The sequence below is a fragment of the Pristiophorus japonicus genome, chromosome 12 (genome assembly GCF_044704955.1).
Source record: "Pristiophorus japonicus isolate sPriJap1 chromosome 12, sPriJap1.hap1, whole genome shotgun sequence".
In the NCBI taxonomy this organism is placed as follows: Eukaryota; Metazoa; Chordata; class Chondrichthyes; family Pristiophoridae; genus Pristiophorus; species Pristiophorus japonicus.
This window is the reverse complement of record NC_091988.1, coordinates 169690305-169710460: the sequence shown is the minus strand read 5'-3', so window position 1 is coordinate 169710460 and position 20156 is coordinate 169690305. Positions and strand designations below refer to the sequence as shown.

The 20156-nt window shown below is 42.8% G+C and overlaps 1 protein-coding gene across 1 annotated transcript in view; it reads right to left on the bottom strand.

Annotated features, from left to right (window-relative positions):
- Window positions 1-20156, bottom strand: part of samd10b (sterile alpha motif domain containing 10b) — a 107893-nt gene that overhangs the window by 29006 nt on the left and 58731 nt on the right. The window contains exon 4 of the mRNA XM_070894885.1: window positions 4009-4149. Coding sequence (XP_070750986.1) covers window positions 4009-4149 — 141 coding nt within the window. The remainder of the gene's footprint in view (window positions 1-4008; window positions 4150-20156) is intronic.

Genomic DNA, 20156 nt, shown 5'->3' with positions numbered 1-20156 from the left:
TTCATAAATCCATGCTGACTTGGACCAATCCTATCACTGCTCTCCAAATGCGCTGCTATTTCATCCTTAATGATTGATTCCAACATTTTCCCCACCACCGATGTCAGGTTAACAGGTCTATAATTACCCTTTCTCTCTCGTCCTCCTTTTTTAAAAAGTGGTGTTACATTAGCAACCCTCCAGTCGATAGGAACGGATCCAGAGTTGATAGACTGTTAGAAAATTATCACCAATGCATCCACTATTTCTTGGGTCACTTCCTTAAGTACTCTGGGATGCAGACTATCAGGCCCTGGGGAATTATTGGCCTTCAATCCCGTCAATTTCCCTAACACAATTTCCCGCTTAATAAGGATATCCTTCAGTTCCTCCTTCTCACTAGACCCTCGGTCTCCTAGTACATCCGGAAGGTTATTTGTGCCTTCTTTTGTGAAGACAGAACCAAAGTACGTGTTCAATTGGTCTGCCATTTCTTTGTTCCCCATTATAAATTCACTCGAATCCGACTGCAAGGGACCTACGTTTGTCTTCACTAATCTTTTTCTCTTCACATATCTATAGAAGCTTTTGCAGTCAGTTTTTATGTTTCCGGCAAGCTTCCTCTCATACTCTATTTTCCTCCTCTTAATTAAACCCTTTGTCCTCCTCTGCTGAATTCTAAAATTCTCCCAGTTCTCCGGTTTGCTGCTTTTTCTAGCTAATTTGTATGCCTCTTCTTTGGAATTAATACTATCCTTAATTTCCTTTGTTAGCCACGGTTGAGCCACCTTCCCCGTTTTATTTTTACTCCAGACAGGGATGTACAATTGCTGAAGTTCGTCCATATGATCTTTAAAGGTTTGCCATTGCCTATCCACCGTCAACCCTTTAAATATAATTTGTCAGTCTAATCTAGCCAATTCACACCTCATACCATCAAAGTTACCTTTCCTTAAGTTCAGAACCTTAGTTTCTGAATTAAGTTTGTCATTCTCCATTTTAATAAAGAATTCTACCATATTATGGTCACTCTTCCCCAAGGGGCCTCGCACAACAAGACTGCTAATTAGTCCCTTCTCATTACACATCACCCAGTCTAGGATGGCCAGCTCTCTGGTTGGTTCCTCGACATGGGGTGCTTTATTGAAACATCTGTGAACTCTTGTGGAAGCAAGTCATCCTGGTTTGAGGGGCCGCCTATGATGAAAGGTGTTGTATAAAATGCAGGTTCTTTTGCTCAGGAAGGACATTGAAGAGCGCTTGGCACGGTTTGAAAAAGAGCAGGATGTGCCTGTTAACACTCTCCCTCCAGCCCAACAGATTTGCCTGGTCTGGACAGTCAGTCACTGCTTGTGGGACTTTACTGTGTTTCCCCTCACCACCACCACACACACCCACAAACAAGACCACTTTCAAGACATGAATCCAATGTAAAGCGACGTGGGATGTGCGTGAGGACGTGACTGAAGTGCAACATGAATGCAAGCTCTTTTCTTACCTCATTTCAGCAGTAAAATGGACGTTACGTGGGCCTTATGCATGCAAAAAAAGTGTAAAATCTAGCCCCTGGTGTTGTACATGGGGAGTCAACACCATAAGAGATCTACTTGTAGTTTAAAAAAAATCTGAGTCAGCCTGTCTGTCAATGCCATTCTACTTTGTGTATATTGTGCTTATGATAAGCACTAACACTAGTGGAAGACTCCCGTACTTTTTGCAGCCATGTTAGCGTCAAGATCCCCAAGATTATGGTTGGCACAGTTTAGGTGTAGAAGGGTAATGGTGTCTTTCCTCTGCCTCAACAATTGCATTATCCCAACCCTAGAGGGGCATCCTTGATGCACCAGTATTATATTTTCACTTCCAAGATCACTCATGATTGGTACCCTTCTGTGAGAGAAGGTTAGTTTAATAGCACTTACAACTGCCACATGAAGTGGCATTTCAACAACAACAATCTTACCTTCATCTTCATTAGCTATCCTCTGCATACTACATCAGGGAAACGTGGGCTTGGTAATTCCCAAATCGTCCAATTGCATTGTTTATTGCATCAATGAAAGTCAAATTGTTCATGTGTGTTTTGCTTAGAAAAGTCAGTGTGATGTATATTTACTGCAATTTCCATGAAAATACCTCTCCAAATATGTTTCCTTATTTTCATAGAACAACACATGTTGATCGATTCTCCAGTACTGATATTAGTGTACCCTCAAGTGTTGTCACTCAAAATGGTCATTTGATGTGCTCATGGCAATGCCCACTGTACCAATGTGGAAGTTCATTTTTCCGCACTTTAACAATGATCAAAATAAATACTTATTTTAAGTGATTTTATCCCAATGTACCCAGATTTTTTTCCTGATGTTCTCCCATTTTTTACACTAAAAATAGAGCTGAAAACTCCTAAAAAAACATGCCTTTTTAAATTGGCAGTAACAAAGACTAGAGCTCCTTACATAAAGTTAATATCCAAGGCATCTTGTGTTGAACATTAAACTTGCAATTATTAGAAAATGGATTTGAAAACCCATGCACAAGTACTTTACATTTAATGTACGTTGGGGTTGACATGATGGTGGGCGATATTAGTAATTAGTATGAAATTTTACTGTCTTATTTTAACAAAGGCAAACGGGAAGAAAATTATACAAATGCATTAATTACTAATGTCATATGGCACAATTTCAATCCAGTTGATCTTTTCACATGATCTTACTCAAGGAATTTTTCAGTACTGTATGATCTTAATTAATACTTTTGGATATATATAATATCAAGATATATAAATTAAATTGAAAATAAATGATTCAATTTTACGTAATTCCTTTCTAAACTGATTGCTGCTTTCCTGTTTTCATTAATTTCATATTTTAAATATTCTATGTATGCAATATTCTTTCATTGTTTTTAATACTGTAGTTTATTATACTTGTTTTGTCTTGTACTGGGAAATGCAAATGGCATATGAAGTATATGAACAAATAGGAATGGAGTCACCAGGGTTTTGTGAGCTAGATAGTTGGAGCTCATTGGCCATCTATGGCCCAAAGAGAGCAATTTAGGAATAACATTAAACAAAAACTCTTGTATAAATCAAAGCTGGGTGACGATATTTAATCATGTACAGGTCCTTGAAAGGTATGTGAATTTGCTGTATACCCAGTGTATTAACAGTTTGTTGATTGAAGCGTACAGATAATGCTGCTGAAAATTGGGATCCTGACAGAAAATTAACAATTCTGTGAATTAAAGTATCCTTACAGGAACTGAAACATTTCAGATTTTATAATCCCCATATTCTGTACCAATATATCTTTTTTGGAGTGGTTCCTACCTATGGATAATTTTGTCCTACAAACAATTGCATTGTTTTCAATGTTTGCTTTATAAACTGTAAAATCTACTTTAAATGGAACCTGATCACTTTCACAGACTTTTCACAATAGTGTTCCATAAACTGATACACCAATTAATCCCGTGAAAACACCAAAAGATTTATTGTTCCATTCATTGTTTTTTTTTTAGTTTTACATTGAGACAGCAGATGCACTGTATACTTGTAAATCAGCCCAGAATAATTATTGCTATAATCTGAATAAATCTCCATAATCATTATTATGCTTCTCAATTAAAATTCAGAAGGGTTATTAAGATCTCAGGCACAAAACTACTATCGATGATATTAATTGAAAAACATTTAACCTATTCATAAGACCTTCATTTGTTTGCTATTTTAACAGAGGACTAATCCATTCATTACATGAGTTAACACCTTAGTTAAAATAGTGGAGAGGAATGTTACACAAGCATTCATCAGCTAAGATAGACAACATTAATTTCAAGCTTCTTGTATAATGTAAATTGAAAATATTGCTTGTATTTGAATCTCATGCCCAAGCAACCAAGAGTGATTATGTAGCAGAATCATTGGCCCTCAAGTCTGCTGGGGATCTCACTAAGATCATTGCAAAAACTGAATGCGAAAATGTAAAGATGGTTATGTTTACACCCCAGAACCAACCTTACCTTGTCTAAGTAATTGTAGGTTTCTCACTTCCTCTCGTACCTGCAGCTGGAGAACCTGCTGAAGTACCTCCTGCCTTTGGCCTTCTTGCACTATTCCCATCCGTTCCAGCTTTTCACTATTTAGCCTGAGTAGTGCCCGGCCTGAGGAGAGAATCCATTTTTAAAGATCTGGCATTTGTAGACTTCCCTTTATTATTACTTCCAATTTTTACCAATTACAGGAAACCAAGAAAATGAGACATTATATTGTAACTTAGAAAATTTTATGGTTTCACTGGAATAAGCCTTATTTGCTTAATACTGACAATCTATTATGTACTGCAGGAACTATGGGAATTCTGTAAAAGACAATCAGCTCACTAATACAATAACTGTCCAACAAGAAAATACTATATTTGTAAGCCTAAATGAAGTAATTATTCAATAAGTGCATAAAACCATCACGACATCATGGATAATAGCTCTGACATGAGCGAGTGTTCTGTTGTTTCATTAGCTACTTATTCACTCAGACATACTGTCCTTGCCTTGCGGCATTTTTAATCTAGTGAAGAAGACAGGAATCAATTCAATTCAATTTCTTTCAAAATGACAGAGCATGTCCTTGCAGTGACTTATACTGACATCTATACACTCTTGTCAATACAAACTTGCCATTAATGAGCGCTAGAATAAAAATTAATCCATTCTAGGATGCAAATCAGTTCACATATTTGGTTTGTTGTTCAGTCGCTCATTATTCCATGCCTCATAAAGTAACTTTTAGATAACATTTTGATTTCTCTTCAAATATTATTAACTACATACGAAATTACAGGAAATATTATTATCTGCTGTAATTTGAGAGGTTTTATTTCCAATATTTTACAACAAATTATTTCCAAGGTGAGACATTTTGAGGCCAGTTAAATCCAAAGTGAAATAATAATCCCAAAGCACCTCTGGTTAGTTGTGGTTAAAAATAATCCAGATATAGTGGCCAAAAGTCAGCTCCCTTGGCTGAGCTTGTCGAGAATTTCTAGTAAGTTAAGTGGAGCAGCGGAAGATCTATATCAGATTGAATGTTGGGTTGGTGTGATGGCTGCCTAATATTTCTATTAGGTTACTTCTTACCTGACCTAGAGGTGCTGCAAGTAAGATTGTGTTCTAGCAAGGTTCAAACGTGGAAATATATCCATTTATCTAGAACGACTTATCAATATCATAGTCAGCAAAATAAAGTCATTCAAAATATATTTTGCAAAAAGACATGAAAATATTCAATTTCACAAGACCTGTCCTATAATGGACAAAGTACAAGAAGTCACCTTCTGATATAAATTTGGGTTCGCCAGCTTCAGTCACATCAGTCGTTCCTGTAAGTGGTCTGGGTGCCCCACCTTTATGAAAATTGACTCACATTCTCCCATATCTACTTGTATAATACCTTGAAGAAAATATCCACCAGCCTCCCACACCTCTACATGCAAAACACAATCTACATACAATCATAACTACAAGATGGTCACTAATAAATCCAGGAAGGATTTCAGGAAAAACTTTTCTACCCAGAGTGATTAGAATGTGGAACTTGTATCACAAGGCCAATAGTACAGATGCATTTAAGAGGAAGCTAGATTAGTATAAAAAGGAAATGGGAATAGACGGTTATGCTGATAGGGTTAGATGAAGTAGGATGGGAGGAGGCTTGTGAGGAGCATAATTATCTGCATAGACCAGTTGTTTCTGTGCTGCAAATTTTATGCAATTATGTAATCTTGCATCCAAATAGCTCCTATCCTAATGTTAAGCTATAACCAATATGAAGATAAAAGTTGACAGAAGCAAGGGGTGATGTATTGTATGTTCTTATAAGTACTACTCCACTGAAGTAAAACTGAATACAAGGATGAACACATGATCTTACTAGAAAGAGCTACACAGGACAGGATTTTGCTCACCTCGGCAGGTCCGTGGCAGGCGACGTCGGTGATGGGTCCTGACCCTGCTGCTAGCTCTATCCTGTAGTCTAAAATGAATTTCCCTAGATAGGGCTAGTTAAGCCCGCCCAGCATGTTTCCCGGTTCAATTAGAGGAAGCGGGTCTGGTGACATCATTCATGACGCGTCATCAGCCGGTTTCCTTAAAAGGACCATAGCCAACTTTATTTTGACATTTGTGCTGTCAGTGTTCTGCAGCATTGAAGTGCTGCAAACACTGACATTTACTGCACAGAGGTACAGGGCTCCACCCAGGTTCGCCCATGACTCCCTCCATTTGTGTATGGAGGGGGTCAGAGCAAGGAGGGTGGTCCACTTCCCTTCCAATGGGCAGAACAGATCTCCTCAGGACACCAACACAGACTGGATGCACATTGCAGAGGAAGGCACAATCAGGGACGTTGTCAGGAGGACCTAGGCGTACTGCCGCAAACCTTTCAATTATATCATTAGATCACAAAACCTTAGTACAAAGCTACACTCACCTTCATCCTGCTGTGCCTCTCATCACACCCCTACCCCTGCACATCCTTACTCACACCAACTTTCCTTGCACCTCCACCCATCCTTCTCTCTTGATCTATATTATCACCTCCCCATCTCACTAACCACCCCTCACACTCACCCTCATCCCGGTGCAATCATACCAACTAACAACACACAAGAGTAGGCTCTTCGGTGTTTTATCCAATGTTCATGTAAAGGTTCTGTTAATGTGCTGTGAAACATTAAAACCTTTATTTTCAACACTTTCCATTCTTGAACGGGTGAGTTGCAATGAATAGTGAGACATAAGGGTACACCCCGCAATGGTGATGAGTTTGAAAGGAATGGCTTGGACATTGTTGGGATACTTGATGTGGGGTGGTGCCAACCTGGCGCATCATATATCAGCCAGGGTGTACAGCATCAAGTGAAGTAAATCTGGCCATGGTGAGGCCATCCTTGGCCTCCTGGGCAGCAATGAGCTCGGGTGCTGATGCCCTGTGTCCTGTGCAGCAGCAGATGATTGCGGAGAAGGTTGGTGTTGTTGGTGCTGCTGGTTTTGGGGTTGATCGTGGTTAGATTCTGAGGATCAAGGTGAGACAATACAAAGGGCACCCATGTTAATGGAATAGATGGCAGGTGAGGTAGAGATGACAGAAGCGACCTCTCAATGGTGAGAGAGTTCTTCCAATGAGGTGATACTCATTGTACTTGATGGATGGAAAGTACAAAGCCTGTAGAATCTGTGCTGGAAATGGACTGAGAACCAGCTTGTGGCTGAGGAAAGTGAAGATCTGCCAGATTGGAGCTTTTACTGTACATTTGAAGCTGTCAAGTAATCAGCTGGCGCAAAGGCCACTGAACTCCTGCCTCAGGTTGACAGTCGTACAATGTGGTTCGCCTGGCCATGAAGTTAGTGAAAATGTAAGTTAAAAAAGCCTGTTAATGATCTGTCAACGAGATGTTAATGTGATTAATTGGGTTGCCTACCACTGCCTGTCATGTCTGCTCAGCACTGACAGACCCGACATTGGGAAAGGCACATGGTGGCGGGTTGATAGTGGAATCCCAAAACTGTGTAAAAAACTTTCCCACCCGACCCGCCATCGACCCCGCCCACTGACCCACAGGAAATTCTAGCTGCAGAGTTTGTATTTAGACTGAAACTTTAGGGTTGTTGTAAAGTGGCTTCCCCTTTGCAGCTAAAGTTAAAGTATAACTCTAGAATCGGGGCTCAACCCAATTTTGGGGCTGAGCGGTGTGAGGCAGCATGCAGTATAACTCCAGTATGGTGTCAGACCTGGTTTAAAAAGTACCCAAGAGGAGACGGGTCTCTTGGAACTTCTGAGGAATTTTGTAAAACAACCCAGAATTTATTTAAATGTTTAGAAAGTGCAGAAACCACAGCACAGACTCTCAAAACATTTAAATTTTTACTGGCGGACAACTCTGCATATGGTCTTGAATCACACATGCACAAAGCACTCTCCTGAGCAGGGGAATTGCAGTTAACGCCAGTCAGGAACTGATCTGCAATATAGCTGTACCCTTAGAAAGCTATATAGACTATTACTGGATTTGTGCTGCTGTGCCTCTGGCTTCACATATAAAGGATGTGTTATACTCAGAAGGATAATAATCACCTATCAGATGACAGCAAAATGGAGAGAGTAAGGATTTCCTGAGCATGATGTCATCTCTTGGGAGAAAAGCAAATAATATATATGTATAATGACCTCAACAACCTACAGAATCTTGCCCTTAACTTCATTTTTAACAAGAAACTTTGGAAATACGTACAGTATGTAGAAACTGATTTATATTAAAAAAGGAGGCAGACAAAAAGCAGAAAAATATAGATCAGTAGCCTAACATCTGTGGTTGGGAAGATGTTGGAGTCCATTATTAAAGAAGCAGTAGCAGGACATTTGGCAAAGCAAAATTCAGTCAGGCAGAGTCAGCATGGATTTATGAAGAGGAAGTCATGTTTGACAAATTTTCTAGAATTCTTTGAGGATGTAACGAACAGGGGAACCAGTGGATGTGGTATATTTGGACTTCCAGAAGGCATTTGACAAGGTGCCACATAAAAGGTTACTGCACAAGATAAAAGTTCATGAGATTGTGGATAATATATTAACATGGATAGAGGATTGGCTAAAGAACAGAAAACAGAGAGTAGGGATAAATGGTTCATTCTCGGGTTGGCAATCAGTAACCAGTGGGGTGCCGCAGGGATCAGTGCTGGGACCCCAACTATTTACAATCTATATTAACGACTTGGAGGAAGGGACTGAGTGTAATGTAGCCAAGTTTGCCGATGATACAAAGATGGGAGGAATGTGTGAGGAGGACACACAAAATCTGCAAAAGGACACAGACAGGCTACGTGAGTGGGCAAACATTTGGCAGACGGAGTATAATGTTGGAAAGTGTGAGGTCATGCATTTTGGCAGAAAAAAATCAAAGAGCAAGTTATTATTTAAATGGAGAAAGATTGCAAAGTGCTGCAGTAAAGCGGGACCCGGGGGTACTTGTGCATGAAACACAAACGGTTAGTATGCAGGTACAGCAAGTGATCAGGAAGGCCAATGGAATCTTGGCCTTTATTGCCAAGGGGATGGAGTATAAAAGCAGGGAAGTCTTGCTACAGTTGTACAGGGTATTGGTGAGGCCAAACCTGGAATACTGCATGCAGTTTTGGTTTCCATATTTATGAAAGGATATACTTGTTTTAGAGGCAGTTCAGAGAAGGTTCACAAGGTTGATTCCAGAGATGAGGGGGTTGACTTATGAGGAAAGGTTGAGTAGGTTGGGCCTCTACTCATTGGAGTTCAGAAGAATGAGAGGTGATCTTATCGAAATGTATAAGATGATGAGGGGGCTTGACAAGGTGGATGCAGAGAGGATGTTTCCACTGATGGGGAAGACTAGAACTAGAGGGCATAATCTTAGAATAAGAGGCTGCCCATTTAAAACTGAGATGAGGAGAAATTTCTTCTCTCAGAGGGTTGTGGATCTGTGGAATTCGCTGCCTCAGAGAGCTGTGGAAGCTGGGACATTGAATAAATTTAAGACAGAAATAGACAGTTTCTTAAACGATAAGGGAATAAGGGGTTATTGAGAGCGGGCAGGGAAGTGGACCTGAGTCCATGATCGGATCAGCCATAATCGTATTAAATGGCGGAGCAGGCTCGAGGGGCCGTATGGCCTACCCCTGCTCCTATTTCTTATGTTCTTATGACATCATATAAACCATACATCTATTACCTTGTAAAGCCCAGAACAATGTATTTTATTCATCTGTAATACTAATGGAAAATATTTTCTGTTAAATACATTTTTTTTTATTAACATTTTTCTAATACAAAATTAGTGAGCACTGGGACCTATGGATATAATAAGACATTCAAAATACAATCCGTATATATTATATAAATTAGTACAATTTAAAATATATACTAGTAAAAAAGATCATTGAAATTTATATGTGGAATGGTGGGAGATACAGGACTATTTACAATGAAGGAAAAATCCCTCAAACTCCCCAATGGCTTATTCAATTAATGTTTCATGTTGCGGTACTGAGTCATACTGATCAGAAAGTCTCAGGTTTTATCCATGGTCTGTGCTGAAATAGCTGGATGGGGTGCTGTAACTGGCTGTAGCATTCTTAGGGTAATGAGGGGATATTCTCAAAGATAGAGGAGTGAAGCTATACAGCCCATCTAGCTCAGCTATACAGCTGGGCCAAATCAATCTAACTCGATGAGTAATTTATAAATTAATGTTTCTAGCACACACGTGACAGGAGTGCATATTGAAATTTCAGGCATAAGAGTAAGCATGCCCTGATTTTCACACTTGAATTCACAACTGGTGATCTCTGAATCAGAAGCATGAATTTGAAAAACCTACACCAGTATATCTTGTTCCGCACAGAGGGCCATTGAGGAAAGGTTTGGATATAGAATGATCACTAATACACTGGTTTATAATTTGATGTTTTGCTAAATTTACAATTCTCAGGTGTGTGCTGCCCCATGTGGGTCTGCCCTCAATGGCAAATCAACAGTATATTAACGCTTTCCGCACTAAATTGCCTATTTGTTCCTTAAAAATTGGTTCCTGTGTGGTGATCTCCTGAAAATATTGCCCCACTCTTGGGCATGCCCTGCAAATACTGAGCCATTCCCAGAATTCTTTCCGACTACTAGAAGCTCCTGGGGACCACTAAGCTAACTTCAAAAAGACAGTGGTCCAAAAATTGCGACGTCCCAGGCCCATACGAAGTTTCTACGGACCCGGGAAGGCATCGGAAAAAACGGTTTTCAGCACACAATGCGCATGCGCTGAAAACCGGCTTTTCCAATCTGTCAAGCTGGAGCTTGACAGATCCTAGACAGATCGGGAGCGAGGATGACAGATCGGGAGCCAGGACATTTGAACGGGCAACATTGTGGGATTTATGCATATCTTACCTGCCAAATGTCCTCAAAAATCTTGCACCTGAAAAAGCTGGCGCATAGCCCTTCTACAGGCGCAAGTATTTAAAAACACACATAAACACATCAAATTAAATAAAATAAACACATTCTATTGTTTAAAAACTCTGCCCACTAAGGTAAGTTTATTTTTAACCCGAATTACAAAACTTTAAAAAAATCGGAAATATATTGTTTTTTTCTAAGGCACTTATTAACTTTAGTTTCAATTAATTTTAATTATGTGAGGTCTGTTTTTTTTTTATTAGTGTGTGTTTTATTTCCCCATTAATAGCACTGAGAACTCGTAATTATGCGAGTCTAAGTGATATTAATGGGAACCTGTGAACTACCTACCTGATTGGCTGAGCAGTCGCACGTGACTGCATCTTCTGCATCGGAACCCTCTGGGCTGGAGCGCGCTTTGCAGCGCGAGGAGAGAAGGCCTCCCCATCGGAATACAGGGCGCCTTCTAGACCACCAGTACTTTTGTAAAAAATCTCCAGCGAGGAGGCAATTGCCCGCGGGAAGATCACCAGAGGAATTTCTGGCCCAGTATCAACTATCCCAAAAACAGCGCTATCATTGTGGGACTTTTTTTTAAAGATTAGCATAAAGGAATAGAAAGATCACAAACATAAATATTGAGCTAAGGATGACCATTCGGCCCACTTAGCTCATCCCTCATGGAAACCTTTAGGCCAACCATCACAGCATCGAACTGCCTCTTGAATGATTGGAGAATTTGTGCACACGCCGATTGGGTTTTAGGAATTATTGACCATTGTGCACAGAAAGGATTTGGAAATGTGATGTGTTTTAAATCAAAGTGGGTTCACGTGGGTATAAAATTATCTTTACAGCGCTATGCTGCAGCTGTTGAGACAAAGAGAAACCTATATGTCCATGAGTCAGAGATTGAAGATGTGTATTAAAACTAGGTGAAATACTTTGTGGAATTGTTAATGCACACAGTCCATTTCGAACTGAGATAGAGCCAATTGACTCATTCCAGACTCTAAGTCAGGATGGCCTTATTCATTTTGAGAATAACAGAAGATGATTTCTAGGCACCTCAAGGAGGGACGGGAGAATGAGAGATAGTCGCTTTTATTGACAGGCCTACGTGTAAGTCCTGAAGGAGAAGTAGTCGAGGGTGAGGAACAGCACTTCCACTTCCTGTGAGCACAGTGAGAAAAATGAACCGAAGAAAACATGTAAAGGTCAGTCAATCAAGTTAGCTTTAGGGAGGGAGACGAGCTTAGCAAGTGAAAACTTACTCGTTGTAAACTCAGTCAGTTAAAACCAAAAAGGTTTTGACCAGGAAAAAAAATGAAGTTCGGCCGCTAACATGGAGCAATGTTTCTTTGGTATGCAGGGGAAAATGAAGTTAATGAACAAAGTGAGATTCAATTAAAGCACTTAATTTGTATATTGATTTGCTGTCTATAAAATTAAGCAGATTAATAACTCACATCTGGCCTCATCTCACTGAAGTGTTTTCAGTCTACCTGCTGAAGATTGGAAAAGTGACTTCAATAGAATCAAAATTCGGGAGAGGTGTATAACAGCTCGCCAATCCGATATCACCCCTTTTACACTATTGCAAAAGATGTGACTGCTGCCAACGAAATGAATTACCTGCACAGGCACAGTTCTGGTGATGTCGGGTACTATTGCTATGTCCCAGGTTACACTATCATATGATTCGATATTGGGGGCCGAAATTGCCCCCTCCTTAAGCTCCTTATTCTCTTTGTCTCAGCAGCTGCAGCTGAGCGCGGATAGGCCTTACTGATAGGCAGACGGATGGGCCGACCCATCAGAAATTGCCTCCGGGCTGGGAGCGGCAGGAACGGGTTTCCGCGCCACCCATGCTGCTGACCCCCTTTCTGCCCCGCATGGGAAGTTGCCCCGTGGGAAGTTGCCTCATGGGAAATTGTCCCGCGGGGGCGGAGCGCTGACGGTAAGTGCCACTGACAGCTTTCCCCTGCGGGAAGCTGTGTGTTGGTGGGTGGCGCATAAGAACATAAGAAATAGGAGCAGAAAGCCATACGGCCCCTCGAGCCTGCTCCGCCATTTAATACGATCATGGCTGATCCGATCATGGACTCAGGTCCATTTCCCTGTCCACTCTCCATAACCCCATATTCCCTTATCGTTTAAGAAACTGTCTGTTTCTGTCTTAAATTTATTCAATGTCCCAGCTTCCACAGCTCTCTGAGGCAGCGAATTCCACAGATCCACAACCCTCTGAGAGAAGAAATTTCTCCTCATCTCAGTTTTAAATGGGCAGCCCCTTATTCTAAGATTATGCCCTCTAGTTCTAGTCTACCCTATCAGCGGAAACATCCTTTCTGCATCCACCTTGTCAAGCCCCCTCATAATCTTATACATTTCGATAAGATCATCTCTCATTCTTCTGAATTCCAATGAGTAGAAGCCCAACCTACTCAACCTTTCCTCATAAGTCAACCTCTCATCTCTGGAATCAACCTTGTGAACCTTCTCTGAACTGCCTCCAAAACAAGTATATCCTTTCGTAAATATGGAAACCAAAACTGCACGCAGTATTCCAGGTTTGGCCTCACCAATACTCTGTACAACTGTAGCAAGACTTCCCTGCTTTTATACTCCATCCCCTTGGCAATAAAGGCCAAGATACCATTGGCCTTCCTGATCACTTGCTGTACCTGCATACTATCCTTCTGTGTTTCATGCACAAGTACTCCCAGGTCCCGCTGTACTGCAGCACTTTGCAATCTTTCTCCATTTAAATAATAACTTGCTCTTTGATTTTTTTTCTCACACTTTCCAACAGTATACGCCATCTGCCAAATTTTTGCCCACTCACGTAGCCTGACTATGTCCTTTTGCAGATTTTGTGTGTCCTCCTCACACATTGCTTTTCCCTCCATCTTTGTATCGTCGGCAAACTTGACTACGTTACAATCAGTCCCTTCTTCCAAGTCATTAATAAATGCCCTTAAAGGGGAGGGCACGCTGCCACGGTCGCCATATTATTTTAATTGTCGGCTGACTGCCAGGTCATCCTGACAATGGTGTCCACGGGTTCGGTTGGGCCACCAACAGGCAGCCCGGCATCCCCTCTTAGGTGCCGGGCCATTGGCCCAGCCGAAGCCCTCCCTGGTGGCCCAGTGTTTGCCACTGAAGTGGCTGCAGAGCTAGCAGCGGCCCTCCCCTTTAACTGAACGGGAGGGACATTATGATGCATCATAAGCATCGCGCTGACATGGTCAGCGCAGCACTTATGAGACCGCTGGCATCCGCCCGCCCCGCTCATCCACGACTTCCGCTCCACCGCACTTCACCGCCCCGACACTGGTGGAGGGAAAAAGAGGGCAAAACTGCACGAAACACCGCCGCATCAATGAGGGCAGTGAATCAACTAAAAAAACGGTAGGTGCGCCCCGTTTGGGGTGGAGGGCAATTTCAGCCCCTGGGTATTAGGGGCACACTCCTGAACACCTGATGCTTGGACCATTTACTAGAGTGACCAGCACTGCTGAACCCACGATCATATCTAGGCAGAGCTGAATTTGTAGCAACTACCCTTCCAGATGTAAATTACTGTGTGAAAACATGGTTCCTGATATCCTTTGTGAATTTGCCTTTTATACTTTTGTTAATCAGGGTCCACATGTTGAAATCTGGTCTCATGGTCTGAAACTAGTAAATTTGTCAGATATTCAGAAAACCTCAACCTTCTCTTCAATCATAAAAGTATCGTCCAAAAAAAACGATTTACTTAGCAATACCCTCTGCTGCTGCTACATTCATTATTCAGACATCCTTCCACAAAATGCCAGGCGCAGTAGCTGCAGCCCCCCTGAAGATTGCAGTTGATATGGGAAGGAAAGACAGAACTTGGAGACACAGAGCAGAGTCAGGAGAAAAATCTAGAGCTTAGAGATAAATGTGTCCGTGCTGTGATGGAAACAGAACTAGTTGAGAACGTGCACAAAGAGGGAAAACAGAGCCAGCAAGGAAAAATAAAGCTTGGATAACAATTCAATTTCAATTTTAGAAATTTAATTTTTACTCTTTGCTGCTCAGCATCATGCTGCACTCACTCCAGTTCTGCTACAGTCATAGTATAACTGCCAATCACGGATCAGTCGCCTGCACAATCTGATCTTTGCTGCCTGGCTGTGAGTCTGACATTTGTGACCTGAAGGGAAGGATTCAGTCATATTTAGTGCAGCTGAAGAAATAGATCTCCAGGCACAAGCATGGAGCATTTCACAGCTCAGTCTTGTGCATCAAGTGAATCCCTTAAGTGTTTAAATAGAAGACTTGACATTTGAAGACTAATCCTGTGGCTTATTTACTGTTCTCTTGGATGATGTGCAAAAATACTTTGTTGTGTGGATTGGGAACTCTGAATGTGATTAGAAAGGTTTTAAATGAAATGTGGGAAAATTAAATCCTTATTCATTTAACAGTGGATTAGTAACAGGTCAATAATTCACTTGGCTAAAAACAAAGAACTTGTACATCTGCACCAGAATGGAAATTGAGAACTGTTCACTGAACATTGCAGCAAGGGTGATTATCATAATAAATATTGCACAAGACCAATCAGCTTTAAAACATTTTTTGCATAATTAGCAATACTTTCTGCTTTCTACAGTTTGGGAAAAGTACATCATCAACATTTTTAAAAAGTAATGTTAGGTTTTAAACAGCAATACCATATAACAATAGGGGGGAGAAGTTCAGTATCGCCCCGTTTGGGGTGTTAACTTTTGAAAGCTGGGAAACTTAGTGCCATGCGCTAATGGTTCCCAGCTTTTTCTAAATTTGGTGTTTGCGCTGCAGGAAGGAAGTGGAACTAAAGGTAGCAGGTGGGGCAGTAATGGTCCAGCGCTGCACAATGGCACATGCAGCGCTGTCGTGATCTGAAGCTCCTTCCCTCCCTTAAAGGGAAGGGCCATCGCTGCAGGCTCTGCATTGAGACCAGCTAGCTGGTCCCCAACAGCAGTTGTGATCCAGCCCGATCAGCTCCATGCACTCCAGCAGAGTGCCGGACTCATTGATCGCGGCCTAAGAGGAAGCAAAAAAATTGCAAGTAACCGTTTCAACAATTTCCTACTTTCCTCAGCAAGCTCCCCTTTAGCTTCTGCCCCCAAAGCTCCCAGCCTCCCGAACAACGCCTCCTGCAGCTGTGGGTGTTTTCGCCCGATGATGCTGCAGGGGGCGGAGTCAAAGTTCGGGTCCGGGGCGCTAACGGGGCGATGCAGACGGCAATGACGTCACGATCTCTGGGCGCAGGAGATGATGGCGCAAAGTGTTACCGCCACTGCAAACCTCTCGCCCAAATAAGCGGGGAGTCGTTCATTTCGCTGCGCCTGATTGGTAAGTCATTAGCGCCCCGTTTTTGGTCCTCCGGAGGCAATGACAGGAGGCTCTAAGGAGGCCAATTTCTCAGCCTAGATTTTTTAGGACATAAAGGAAAGGTGTATTAAAATATAACTTTAGATTTGTCAGTGATTTCTGCTTCACAGCAACATGACTGTGACAGTAAAGATCTGATTCCCTTATAGCAGAGAAAATGTATGATTACATTACTCGTGCACTTCTACCAGATTTGGTGAGATCATCTGATATAAAAAAGCTTTCTCACTATGGTGGCAGATGAACAGAAAATGGAACTGCCGCAATTGTTCATTTTTCAAGCAGGTGGCACACTGTTCTGGAGATGTCTATGTACCCGAGAGCAAAGCGTAGAACTAGAGTCTGGATGTGCTCCTGATAGAGGTGCAGCTGAGAGAGGTGGCAATTTTGGGGACCCAAGTCAACATGCAGCATACATATTAGGAGATGGCTACTTGAGTAAATGTAACCAACCACATTTATAGATCATGGTAGCAAACAAGAAAACAAGTTCGCTGGATTGAGGAGCGTGCAAAGGCAGATCTAACTAAAATGTGCCCACTATAAAGGAAGGAATTCCTGGACTATGCATGAACCAGGAACTGAATCCGCAACATTGGCGCTGTATCAGCAATGGAGCCTGGAAATATCGAAAAAGTAATTTCTTGGCTTATCATGTGAATAAGTATTTAATTTTCACTTGGTGCATCAATACCGTTCCATTTCCATTTCCATGAAGTATTCACTTTATATAGGTATTTTCCTAAACTCTGTGGAAATTTTCTGAGAGTTTTGTAATTTTGTTAGAGGTTGTCGGATTGGTGAATTGTTTGCTCTGTTAGAGAAGGACATTAGCCACAACTAGTCATTGCCATCAGGCCGCACTTCAATGCACAGGTTAAGTTATAGCATGTTGTTAGACACCATGGGCCCGAACTTGGTCAGAGCTAAGGTCCGCCCATTTCTTGGTGGTCCCCGGACGGGACTCCAATTTTTGCCGCCCATTGCCGCTGGGGCCAGTCAGGCGGGAGTTTTGCCGCGGTTCTGTTGGTGGCAGCAGGCAGGAGCGGTCCATCCATTTCTCGGTGGCCCCCGGGCAGAACTCTAGTTTTTGCCACCCATTGCCGCTGGGGCGGGAGTTTTGCCGGGGTTCTGTCGGTGGCAGCCGGAGCGGCAGGCAGCGGGCGGGAGCGGGCGCCGGCAGCAGTGGGCGGTAGGTGCAGGCCTCTCGACTCGGCAAACATCGGAGGCCTTGCACCGTGCATATGCGAGATTTAGGATTATTTTTTTTGTTTCTTGTGGGCAATGACATCACTTTTGCCGCGATTGGGGCTGATTGCACAGCTGCGCATGCTCATAAAAGCTGTGCACTCACTTGCTCCCGCCAGTTACAGAGAGGTCATATTTGGAGAGAGAGAAACAAAATCATCATCATTATAATGAGGGGAAAAAAAAGCTTCCAAGAAGTCTGATGGAGGGAAGCCTAGAGCTCCCTGGTTTAATCAGGAAGAGCTGGAGTTACTTGTATGTGAGGTGGAGCGCCATTATAAAGTCCTCACCCAAGATGGTCATGGCAAGCCTCCACCACCCCAATATAGACGCATTTGGAGGGAGATTGGTGAGGCCGTGTCCTTAGTGGACAACATTGTGCAGGATGGAGACCAGTGTCAGAAATGATGGAATGATGTGGTGGCTTCAGCAAGAGTAAACATTTATTGTTGCACTCCCGTACTACTCCAAAAGGTTCTGTGGCAGGTGAGTCTGTGTGTGTGTGTGTGTTGCATAAGCAAAACGGGTAAAGGCTGCAATTTTCTTTCTGCAGAAGAAAAGAGCAGCCAACTCATCAAGCCTGAGTGGCACAGGAGGGAGCCCGCCAGACGTCATTGAGTTGACCAGCCTAGAGGAGTGTGCCTTGGCGTTGGTGGGTGACCACCTCCGTGCCACCACAAAGGGTGCTGCAGATCCCATGCTAGAGCATGGTAAGCTCATACTAATCTCCGGTGTGCGTTACGCTCATCTCATGCAAGGTCATACAATGTTAAGTCAAATGCCTTTTAACGCACAGTAATGGTGTGCTCAGGTAGCGATCAAAGTCCTTGAGGGCCTGAAATTCCGATCGAGGTCTTCCCGCAAGCAATCGACTGAAAAAGTTAAAAAAGATGTGCACCTACTTGTTCCTGCTGCGCCCGCTTGAACTTCCAATCCTGAGGCCTTTACTCCCACGCATCGGAGCGCGTGCACGTTGGTACGTCCGTATGCTGGAGCTGGAGTCACATGGCTCTGGACAGCCAATCAAGGTACAGTATTTTCTCATTCATAATAATAGGAACTCCATAAGTTGGAGTTCCCATTATTATGAATGAGAAACCTTCCCCCAAACACACAAATAAAAAATAGAAAAATACACTCCATAAAATTCATTTAAATTAAAGTTCTTATAAAAAAATATATTTTCCTGACTTTTTAAAAAGTTTTTTTAATTATGCCTTAAAATAAACTTACCATTGTGGGGAGGGTTTTTAAACAACAAAATGTGTTTTTATAACTTTATTTTAAAATATTTTTGTGTATTTTTAAACACTTGCGCCTGTAAAAGTAGGCTATACACCTGCTTTTTCAGGCGCAAGATTTTTGAGGACATTTGCTGGGCAAAATATCGGAAATCTTGCCCTGCAAGTGTCCTCGCTCCCAATATGCATGAGATCTGTCAAGCCAGAAACTTGACAGATTGGAAAAGTCGGTTTTCAGCGCGTGCGCATTGCGCGCTGAAAACCGGCTTTTCTGATGCCTTCCCGGGTCCGTAGAAACTTCGTAAGGACCCGGGGCATCGGAATTTCAGGCCCCGTGAAGTAAGAATGTAAAATGTTATGCCCCACGCCAGCTTGAGCAACCCCAGTCCCTAGCTATACACTGAAATGTTGTCCTCTACTTGCAGATGTTGATTTGGACAGCACCGAGCAATGCACCCCATCCAACTCTGTCATCCAAAGGCAGTGTGTGACACCTACGCCTTCCACCTCAACATTGTCAGCAGACCAAAACGCCAACTCCTTCCTCCAACCTCCCCCAAAACCATCCAGATCCATCGCAGCCACCTCCGCCATCCAGAGACAAGAAGATCAGGAGGAAGAGGAGGGAGAAGTGCCAGTCTTCGAACACTTGCATTCGAGGAGGCGGAAGAGGACTCTAGCCTCCTGACATGTGTTCCACCTGTTCATCCAATATTGGTGTTGGGGTCCGACTTTTTGGGATTCGAGTCGGGCAAAGCAGGAACAAGTGGTGGCCATGCCGGAAAATCCACCAAGTCGCAAGCACCAGGATGATGCAACAATCCGATAAGGATGGAGGACTGCTGCAGGAATTCAGGAAATGGTCCAGCTGTCGAAGACGAGCGTTGACCTAGCTCGAGATGAGCTGCAGACCATGGCTGGGATAGCTGCCAGCATCGCTCAGCACCGTACTGCCAGTATGTCACGGCTCATTAGTGCGGTGGAGTGCAACACCGACTCTGTAGACACCAAGCGGCAATCGATGCTTTCAGGACATGTCACGCAACCCCCCATCCCAAGGAGCCAGAGATGCCAATGGCTTCCATATTGCCCCCTACCTTCTCTCCAGGACGAACACGGCAGCAGCACTCCGGCTGCCCTCCTGCACAACGTCATGGAGCTGAGGTGGTGAGGGGCAGGGGTGCGGGTCACCGTGGTGAAGGAGGACCCATAAAGAGCATGATGGGCCTCACATCGAGGGGAAGAAAGAGAGGTGGTGGTAGTGGGTAGAGGGTTGGGTGTTGGTGGTGAAG